This window comes from Erigeron canadensis, chromosome 6 (assembly GCF_010389155.1).
Source record: "Erigeron canadensis isolate Cc75 chromosome 6, C_canadensis_v1, whole genome shotgun sequence".
In the NCBI taxonomy this organism is placed as follows: domain Eukaryota; kingdom Viridiplantae; phylum Streptophyta; class Magnoliopsida; order Asterales; family Asteraceae; genus Erigeron; species Erigeron canadensis.
The window spans coordinates 31,506,455-31,516,577 of record NC_057766.1 but is presented as its reverse complement, the minus strand read 5'-3'; the positions used below and the strand labels follow the sequence as shown (position 1 = coordinate 31,516,577).

General features: G+C 34.1%; 2 protein-coding genes across 3 annotated transcripts; one reads left to right on the top strand and one right to left on the bottom strand.

The window, feature by feature from the left end:
- Positions 1–1,037: 1,037 nt before the first annotated feature.
- On the top strand, positions 1,038–3,929 carry LOC122603363 (1-acyl-sn-glycerol-3-phosphate acyltransferase BAT2, chloroplastic). The gene is made up of 7 exons (XM_043776040.1): positions 1,038–1,307; positions 1,963–2,014; positions 2,152–2,349; positions 2,426–2,832; positions 2,925–3,026; positions 3,101–3,392; positions 3,666–3,929. Exons 1-6 carry the CDS (start codon positions 1,236–1,238, stop codon positions 3,314–3,316), a joined length of 1,047 nt encoding a protein of 348 aa, XP_043631975.1. The 5' UTR covers positions 1,038–1,235; the 3' UTR covers positions 3,317–3,392; positions 3,666–3,929.
- A 320-nt stretch (positions 3,930–4,249) lies between these two features.
- Positions 4,250–8,947, bottom strand: LOC122605477 (filament-like plant protein 7). Of its 2 annotated transcripts, none has more exons than XM_043778431.1 (6): positions 8,812–8,947; positions 7,976–8,121; positions 7,728–7,866; positions 5,081–7,010; positions 4,925–4,985; positions 4,250–4,852 (listed from the first exon to the last, which is right to left on the bottom strand). In XM_043778431.1, exons 2-6 carry the CDS (start codon positions 8,063–8,065, stop codon positions 4,397–4,399), a joined length of 2,676 nt encoding a protein of 891 aa, XP_043634366.1. In that variant the 5' UTR covers positions 8,066–8,121; positions 8,812–8,947; the 3' UTR covers positions 4,250–4,396. The 2 variants fall into 2 exon arrangements, with proteins under 2 accessions (XP_043634366.1, XP_043634367.1); XM_043778432.1 differs by lacking the exon at positions 8,812–8,947 and adding an exon at positions 8,208–8,229.
- Positions 8,948–10,123: the final 1,176 nt, after the last annotated feature.

Genomic DNA, 10,123 nt, shown 5'->3' with positions numbered 1-10,123 from the left:
TACACACTATCGTAAACAATGTCGCCCGGTGGACAAAACTTGTTTTATTAAATACATAAAGGATCGTAGTCCAAACCATTAAACACAAAGTCATAATTACTTTTAGAGTCGTGATATTCGTACCATCATTTTTAATAAATATATACAGCTGACTGTCCAAGTTATTAATGCATAAGTATTATCAGTTGATTGTTCAAGCTATTAATGCACAAGTATGATAGATTCATCAAAGGTTATGGTATAAATATCACTTCTTTTAGGCTATCTCCAATGGGGTGCCTTTAGGTACAAATATCACTTCATTTATTATGGATATTTGTCCAAATCTAAATATTTTTTGAAGGATGCTCTTACCTAAGTTTATGTCTTTACTTGTCATTACCTAAGACTATCTCCAATGCTAAGGATGCCCTTAAGTGTCATTTGACTGTCACATCATATCTTTATAAATTCTTAAAATCCTTATAAGTCTTTCAAATTCTTAATTTTACCTCCAAATATACAAACATTTTTATATATTCTTATATTTTTTTCACATCATCACATTCTTACATATTTTATATACAAACAAACAACAAAAGTACTTTGGATGTTCTAAAAATATATCGTTGCCTAAGGATTTACTTTAGGATATCTAAGGATTTCTAATTATTATCTTCTAATGGAGATAGTCTAATATATTTTTGTATATAGTTATAGGTAAAATGATATGTAAGGATGTTTGTATGGTTGGAGATAAAATTATAGAACTTGAAGGATTTATAAAGCTATATAAGAATTTATAAGAATATAACGTGACAGCTCAACAACAACAATTGGATATAACCTTTATGATGGAAATGATATTAATATACAACCATACTATTACATTAGTAAAATTAATCAAAGGAAAGTGATAAATCTACAACATTATTTAGACATCTACAACAATATTTGTTTTATACCGTTGTACATGACGCAGTATAATATATACATTGTTAATATGTTTTCCCTTGATCAAGTGTACACACCGTGTGGTTCCAAACACACCGTTAAGCACAAAGTCACTCGAAATAAAGATTTACAACTTTATTAAAAATTTATTAAAAAAATTGGAACCGTAGAAGATAAGATATACAGGTGATTCTTGTTTGTTTGTTCGAGATTAACACCGATTTTATCGATCCACTTTCAGATAAAGTCCAGCTACTCTTTTATAATCGGCACGTTTTATTGTGATCGAAAAGTTCCCCCGAATGACACTAATCAACTGGCCAGGTTCAATGATTTACCACCAATCATCATCATCATCATCCTATATTCACTCGGTAAGTATTGCTTTTTTTTTTTTAATATAAAAACTTCATTTTTACCAGAGTATGTATTAATATTTTTACAGTGCTGTTTGGTTGTATACATATAGTAGGACAGTTTGCCTTTCTAAAAAAAAAGTTAGTTAGATTCTTAAACAAATTTAGGTTAGTGTAAACAAAATACCTTATCTGGTTACCATTACTAGATATGTCTGTCTCATTAGCTCTCTAGGACAACACTTTTAACAACTGTTGTCCCCATTTTGTGCGTAAACACTAGTTTTCTAACGGTTTTCGAGGATTTTTGGTGTTGAGTTAAAGAGGTTTGAGAAATAGTTTATCGCTTAGTGCGGGTTAGGTGGGGGATGAAATCTAGGTGGTTAAATTGCTCTTGCGGATGGGCATGTCACGTTATGATCGCTGGAGTCTGTTATATATAGTTTTACCTGGTTAGATATTTCATCTAAAAACCAGCGGGGTTGGATCAAAGCAAAATACTGATATAATTGTTTATAAGTGGTTGGACTTTTTACCTTTAGAGACACAGGTCAAGGGTTCAATTAACTCGTGGAAGACGGCATTTGGTGTTACCTACTTTACTTTTTATATATAGTTTCATGTAAAAGGTTTGATACCGGCATTTTTATTCTGCTTGTTTTATGCTTATCAGGGATTTTATTGCTCTCCGTATAGAGATCCAGTCAGGAAGCATTTGGAACATAGTAAGTGATCTTATTGCATATATCAGCGTTGCTTCAATCTCAGGATTCCTCGATTATGTGGTAATTCAAGCTTCTTTCAGATACTAACATGGTTTTAGTTAATGTTATGTAACTAGGTTTCTTGATGTTTTGTACAGATGCTATTCAGAATTGCGTTATCCTTAGTAAAAGGACAAATCACTGTCCATCTCAATGTCTTTCTCTACCACAAAAAACGTTCATTGGCACATCTGATTGTTATAAATGGCCTAAACAGGATAAAAATTGGAGGTCTGTAGTTGTTAGATCTGAAATCGCTGGAACTGGGTCACCTGGAGCGTCCTATCGATTGTCAGGTTTATTTGGATCTAACCAATTTCATTTCGTTTTTCCTTTTTAATGATGATTAATTGTAACGATATGTAACTGCAGAAATTCATTTGGGCTCAAAAATCAGAGGAATTGGCTTTTACACCATGACATCCTTCATTGCTATATTTCTATTTGTGGTCATGGTGGTAGGACATCCATTTGTGCTTCTATGGGATCGATACCAAAGGAACTTCCAGCATTTTGTTGCTAAAATTTGGGCATCTTTGACCATTGCTCCATTTTTTAGACTAAAGATTCAGGGTTCCGAGAATTTGCCTCCAAAAGATTCTCCTGCTGTTTATGTGTCTAATCACCAGAGCTTTTTAGACATATATACCCTTCTAACTCTAGGCAGAAACTTCAAGTTCGTTAGCAAGACGGCAATTTTCCTCTACCCCCTTATTGGGTGGGCCATGTACTTGCTGGGCACTATTCCTCTAAAGCGTATGGACAGGAAGAGCCAAATGGTATCTAATATACTCTTTACGCATTTTGTTTCCCCCATTAACATCTGCATGTTGGCTGCTAAAATATATATTATTCGATTTTGTTAACATAGCAAACTCTAAAACGATGCATGGAACTTGTCAAGAATGGTGGATCTGTTTTCTTCTTTCCAGAGGGTACACGAAGTAAGGATGGAAGTTTAGGCACCTTCAAGGTGAGACCTTTTTCATTTCATGTTGGGCAATATATATGCAAAAATGCCAAAGCCTGCTTTTTTTTTGTTTGTAGAAAGGTGCATTCAGCATTGCTGCCAAAACTGGAGTACCGGTGGTTCCAATTACTCTAATGGGAACTGGTAAAATAATGCCTGTTGGTATGGAGAGTTCATTAAACCCAGGAATGGTCAAAATTGTCATCCACAAGCCTATTAAAGGAGATAATCCTGATATATTATGTACCGAGGCGAGAAATGTAATTGCGGATGAGCTCATTCGCCAAGGTTGACCATCTACGCAAGAAATTTTGTTAGTCATCCCAACTATAAATCTTTGCTGCAGTTTGAGGGAATGGAGACCAGAAGGTATCCGTTTGTTTTCAAATGTCTTGTTTTTGGTTACTAATTAGTTATAACTTGGATGCTTCAGTGCTTCACCAATAACTATAGTCCACTTGTTAAGTTAGACAATGTTTAGACCTTTTAACTCTGCTTTTAGCCCTAGCTGATACAAAAAATGATTGATGTCAGTTATATAGAGTTTATAGAAAGGATAGATAATGTTGCATATGTAATTTTGCTAGTAATCGTGGATGGTCTGTTGTATGGGGATTAACACTTATTCCATTACTTGTGCAGATGCAATAAGTGAATGCCATGCTTCATCTTGAGTCTGGGTGCATTTAGTGTGATAGTTTGTGAATTTCATTCGTATTCTATGTAGTAGATAGATATTAGTCCACACAAATGTGAGGGATTTTCGATTTGCTTTTTAAATTTTTCTTGATTCCTACACATGTATGTCTCGTCTCTTTATACAGCTAATGTTGACACTTGACAGAGTCCATATATCAGCCTTGTTCTTTGATCCATGAAATTAAAAGTACAATTTATTGGTGGTCATTGTTCATATTTTTATCTAATGTGTTAATTTTTGGTTATCATTGGCAAGTAATTATCATATCTGGTTGTTTAGTGTTCGTATATATATTTTTACTGGGTGATTGGGGTAGGTATCCTGGTATAGTACAATGCAAGCATGTGTGTCAAATCTACTATAAATAAGTTGTTTAATTGTATTTCATTTTTTGGTTATGCTTTGTGTCCTACGCAAATTACACTATGGAGCAAATCTTTATTGAATTTGTCATGATGATTTTGCATACTTGTGACATTAAATTTTGGGTTTTTCTAGATCATAGTTTATAGAGAATCGATGCTTGTCAAACAGAAAACAGGATTTCATAGTAGCTCCATTTGTTCTGGTTAGAGACCATATCTACATCACCACAACAATACAATCCTTTCCTCAAACATAACATTATTTCCACAAAAAGACTAAACCAACCAAAAGCTCACCACCACACAACTTATTTGTTATTACATTTTTTCTTTTTCCAAAACAATCTTTTCAGAATCCCACCACCACCGGTTTTCTTCTTGTTTGGAACAATCGACAAAAAGTTCACCAAAGCTTCTTCATCTTTTTCGTCTTTCACTCCTTCAACGCTTACAAACATCCGTGGTGACATCACTGTCACGGGGTTTGAATTACCATCCAATATAGCAGGTGATGTTAAAGTACGAGAAACCCCTTTGGTCTTTTGAGACCGTGGAGCTCCTGCTGCATCCTCAGTAATCATTTTGTCGAGTAATGAGATTTTCTGGTTGTTGTTTTCGTCGGTTAAGGTTGATACGGTTATTTCACTGCTATCAGATACAGAAGTTTGTATAGGCAAAGAAGCCATTGCCTTCAACTGTTTGCCGAGGTTTGAAATGGTTTCTTGACACTCAGCCAACTTTTCTGAAGAAGTTATTGCATGTTCCTGTACTTGAATATGATTAGATATGACGATAGGCATGAATCTTGAATTCAAGACATCTGTAAAAAGACTTACACTTGGAATGGTCAATGTATCGCCATCGATGTCACAACCTTTCAAGTCCTTTCCTGTCATGCTGAAACAAAACCATTAGGAGTATTTAGAACAGTTCTGCATAAACTTGTAAAACTAAAGGACATTTTCGTATATGAATCATAGAGAGGCATATACCTTTCTGGCTGGATGTTTGTGGAATCAAGCTTTTCATCAGAGCTAGTACTAATATCCTGATCTTTGATAGCCGTAGGTTCTTGATGAGACTCGTTGCATTTATCAACGGTGCTAATGAGATATTTGTCAAGATCTTTCACCATTATATCTGCTTCAGTTTGGTCTTTGAGAGTTCCAATAGCTTTCTCTGATTCTTGAAGTTGAACAGTTGGAGATGCACATTTGTCACTCTCTTTCTGAAGCTTACATTCCAAATCCTTATCTGCAGATTCAAGTTTTGCGATGTCATCTTTCAAATTTCTAACTTCTTCCTTCACATTCGGTTCCAAGTGAAAACTTTTATTCTTTATGCAAGAAGAAGCCATAGGCCAACCCGGTAACTGGTCTTTTGGAAAAGTCAATTTATCGACTTCTGACAAGTGTCCAATGGTCCCACCTTCTATCTCACTCTCACTGCGAGTTTCGTCCCACTCAAAATGCTTCTTGATTTCGTCCTTCATACTTGATACATCTTGAAGGGAAAAACAGTGATTGACAATCCATTCCATAGCTGAAGTCAACTCTTTGACAAAATCATCCAGATCAACCTTCCCATTTACCAATTTATTACAAACTTGAAGAAATTCACCCAAAATAGCCCGAAGCTCAGAAGTTTTCCACTGAAAGATATGAACAGTGTACCCTGTCGGTGTTTCTGATGCCTTGAATGGGGATAAGCCATCATCCTTATCAGACAATCTAATTCCTTTAATGAGTTCAACTAGTTTCTGTATCGATTTGTTCATATTTTCATCAGAAATGTCACCATTTGCATCTATCATGTCAACCGGCATACCGAAATCGCATTTATTTCTTCCTGCCAATGCGACTTTGATATCGTCTAGCATATCGGTAGAGCTTCGTTGCATTAAGTTAGCATGTTCAGCAACCACTTTCAGTATGTTATCAAGCCAATGGATGTGATTTTCCTGAACAAGACTGGAATTTGCAGACGGTTTCTCAACAGAAACTAACGCCAGTTTTTCCATTTCAACGAAATCATCCATTAAACCGATATCTGAAGCTCCAGCAGTATAGCATGATGGTGCCCAAGATTCAGCCATGCTAACCTTTTCATCGCTACCCATTTCAGATGTTTGACTTTTTGATAGTTCACTTGTTTTCTGGTTAAGGAACTCCTTGAGCAGCCTGTTCTCTTCTTCAAATGAACACAACTGCTCAGTCAAGAAAGCGATCTTTTTACTAGAAGCATCATCAACTATATAATCCATCGTCACCATTGGAAAGGGGTTAGACCTTCTTCTTGTAACTGCAGTTGCATTCTTCATCTTTGCCACATCAGCAGGACCAGGAAGTCGTTTTTGAACAAGCAAGCGTAGTCTCTGCGTCTCTGCCTCCAACTTTGCAATTTTCTTCACACTTCCTAAATATTGCTTGTGTGCCACCTCAGATGTTCTTCGATTAAACTCCCGCTCTTCGTTTCTAATCTCAAGTTCCTTCTCTAGCACGCGGACTTCATAACTTAAAGAAGAATGCTCTCTTTGTGTTGACTCTAGTTGACTCACAACAGCCCTAAGATCATAATCCAACTGACCCCTGACTGATTGTAATTCATCAATCATCTTTTCCTTTACAGAAACAGTTGTATCCAGTTGCATGTTTTCCAAACTTAGTTTGGAAATAATTTTATTTGATTCGGCTAACTTTTCCTCTAGAATACTTATTCTTTTGTCAAATTCTTTTGATGTATTATCCACAGCGTCTTGAATCCTTTTCTCTTGTTCTTCACGAACAAATCGCAACTGCACCATACATTCCTTCAATGCTGCATCAGCACCATGTAATCTTTCCCCATCAGCTACATTCTGCCGAGTAACTTTCTCTAGTTCTTGCTTAAGTGCTAAAACTTCCATTTCCGCCTTCTCCCATCCTGTATGGTAGATATAATTTAATGAAACAGATAAATTACAAATTAACATTATTAACATGCAGAAAAGTACAGTTAACTAAATGGTTTTTTTGTGCCAAAAATAAGAACTTACTTTTTCAATTGTGAATTGTGACAACTGGTGGAACTTGCTACATCGTGCAAGATATAGTTCAATCAAACAGATAGATTTTACAAATTACCATAATCAATTGTCCTGATATAGGAACTTACCATTTTCTGGGGCTAGGGGGTTATTAAAAGTTGGCTCCTGTTAGAGTTTTTAAACGTTTTTTAATGAGATGACTATAGTTAGAGCTTATGTGACAATAATAACGCCGACATGGTCATCTTTTATTGAAAATAATAAAATATATGGAAAAGTAAATTGTTAGCAATGTCATCTTAAGGCGTTTCATTAATCCATTATGACCCTCATTTCTCAAATTCCTCAACAAAAGTATGGGTCAAGTCTGCAAAATACGACCATGCCCTTGTATGCTCAATACTAATTTACCACGTAAGCTTTAGTTACCGGTATCCAGTAAAGAAAATGCACAAAAGTTCAACCATATTCAACTTTTAATTACCCTGACCCAGAAAATAGTAATTTCCCCAATTGGGACAACTAGATAGTAATTTATTAGTATTTAAGGAAAACATCCTTAAACAAATACACACTCGCACAGTTTAAATTATAAATGAAATGTTGCAAATAACCTTGAATGGCTTCTCGAGCAATATTAGTCTGCTTCTTTGCGATCTCATCTTTAGTATTAATCTCACCGAGTGCAGCCGAAAGCTTTTCATCTAAAATTCTCAAATTTCTCTCCAGATCCACTTTGTCAGCCAACTTTGCCTGCAATCATACATATAAAGTTGTTGCATAAAAAAAAACATCACCTCAAATGTGAATTCAAAAGTCAAATATTTGACTTTATAAAAGCAAAAGCATGAAATTTATCTACCTCATCTTCATTCCCTCTGTTTACTTTATCAGCTGCAATCATTAATTTCTCACTAGATTTTTTCTTCCAAGGCCATGACTTATGCTCCATTTCTTGATAAACCCCTTTTGGTATAGTTTCATTAATAACTTTTGATCACCAACAATCTGCCAAAATCAAGAAAAGAAAAACCCAACTTTCAAAATCTTTAAAATGAAAACCAACAAGCAAATATTTTAGATGCACCCTTTACACATATATCAAAGGAAAGGGTTCGAAAACGACAACAGGGTTATCCCAGGTACATCCGAATCAAAGACTCGCCCTCACACGGGTATGTACATATATCAATAAAGGTCAAAGCTTTGGGCTTTCTAAGAGATAATAACATCAAGAAAGTAATATATTCAGTATCTCAGATTGCATGTATTACATAAGCCATAAATAATCAAAAGTTAGGTTTCAAGTTACACTCAAAACAGTCTATTCACACCAAACATTATGACAAACAAAACAAGTTAAAGTGGTAATAACAAAATACATAAATAAAAGACAAAACACTATAAAACAAGTAAGGTTCATACTAAACAAAGAGAAACAAAAACATGTATAGATACATCATACATAGCCAGTGCATAAAATGGGGATACTAGGGACTACTTATTACTTACTTATCTTATTGTTTGTTTTTTTAAGCAGATAAACAATAACAAAAGATCTTTGAACTTATTATATACTCCAATAAACACCTTTAAATACGCATGCTGATAACTGCTTAATTTTTTCAACATAAATAAACAATCCCAATAGTAACAAAATAGTAGTAGTAGTAGTAGTAAACAATGAGGAGTACATACATGACACTGAAGCTGATGAATCTAGAAGGAAGTTTTTTTTCTTTTCTTTCTTGGATTTTTGTGTTTGTGGGGGGTTTAGAAAGAAAGATAGAAATGAATGAGAAAATACTAAATAGTAGTAGTAAGCAGAGTGAGTAGGTAAAATGGGTGTGAAAGGAGTAAAAAGAGTTGCAGAAAGATGAAAACAGATGGTAGAACTGAAAGGAGAAAAAGGTCACAGGTTGCACACTATCACCTGATTTCAAGAATTTATTTATTTATATTATATTATATTGATATTGATTAATGCGCCAGGATTACCTACACTACACTACATACACCACACGTACGGATATTGTATTATATACATGCAAATGAGACACTTAATTAAAGTTTTACAGGTATTATATTCATCAAAGGGAACACTTAATCAAAGTAATGGCATACCAATGACACCATCATCCATATGTACTTAGATGAGGATAATTGTTAAACTCTTTGTATTAAAATTAACTTTAATAAAAGTTAAGGTTTAAAAGTAATTTTTTAATGTTGATTATTAATTTTAACTCAAAAGTTTAGATCATCAACTTTACTATTAAAATTAGGGAAATGATTAAACCCTCTAACAAAATAATCTAATAATCTTTCTAACTATGAAATAATGACATGTGAAAAAATCAGGGAGTAAGATTAGGAATGAGAATTAGTGGATACCGCATGTCACCTTCTTAATGTATTAGGAGGATTATTAGGCTATTTGGTTAGGAGGATTTATCATTTTTCTTGAAATTAACTTCAACTTTAGAGGATCTCAATACCTGTATGAATCAAAATGTGTTTTGTACACATATATAACTTTTGACCGAATTTTATTAAGTCAAATCGAAAATGAATTTCTAAATTAATAATTAGACGTTTATGCTCAGATTTGAACTGAAAATTCTTAAAGACACAGCTCCTTATTACCTATAGCTTATTGGTTTCTGTACAAATCATCTAACGTGATAAAATACAAGAATATAATATATATATATATATGTGTGTGTGAGAGAGAGAGAGATAAATTTATAGTATATTAAACTAGATAACGTATGACGCATCCAACCTAGGTTAATGGCAAGTTAATCAGTTAATTTCATTTTAATATCCCATAGTGATGGTTCAAGAACCTATATTTTATAAAGTACACAAGAAACACAAGCATTTCTAACAAATTAGACACGATTTGATTGTGTTACTTAAGAATGAGAGGAGTTTAACAGTTTTTAGTTTTTATTTACATGAGAAAACAAAATATTTGAGTCAAGGGTTAGCGTGGCGATTGAAAGGA

Bases quoted from the DNA above. Each gene is read 5' to 3' on its own strand.
- LOC122605477 (XM_043778431.1), bottom strand. From the start codon at position 8,065: ATGGAGCATAAGTCATGGCCTTGGAAGAAAAAATCTAGTGAGAAATTA. The intron at 4,986-5,080 runs GTATATGCCTCT...GTTTTGTTTCAG, and splicing joins ACAAACATCCAGCCAGAAAG to CATGACAGGAAAGGACTTGA. The intron at 4,853-4,924 runs GTAAGTCTTTTT...ATTCAAGTACAG, and splicing joins ATACATTGACCATTCCAAGT to GAACATGCAATAACTTCTTC.
- LOC122603363 (XM_043776040.1), top strand. From the start codon at position 1,236: ATGACACTAATCAACTGGCCAGGTTCAATGATTTACCACCAATCATCA. The intron at 1,308-1,962 runs GTAAGTATTGCT...TATGCTTATCAG, and splicing joins CATCATCCTATATTCACTCG to GGATTTTATTGCTCTCCGTA. The intron at 3,027-3,100 runs GTGAGACCTTTT...TTTTGTTTGTAG, and splicing joins GAAGTTTAGGCACCTTCAAG to AAAGGTGCATTCAGCATTGC.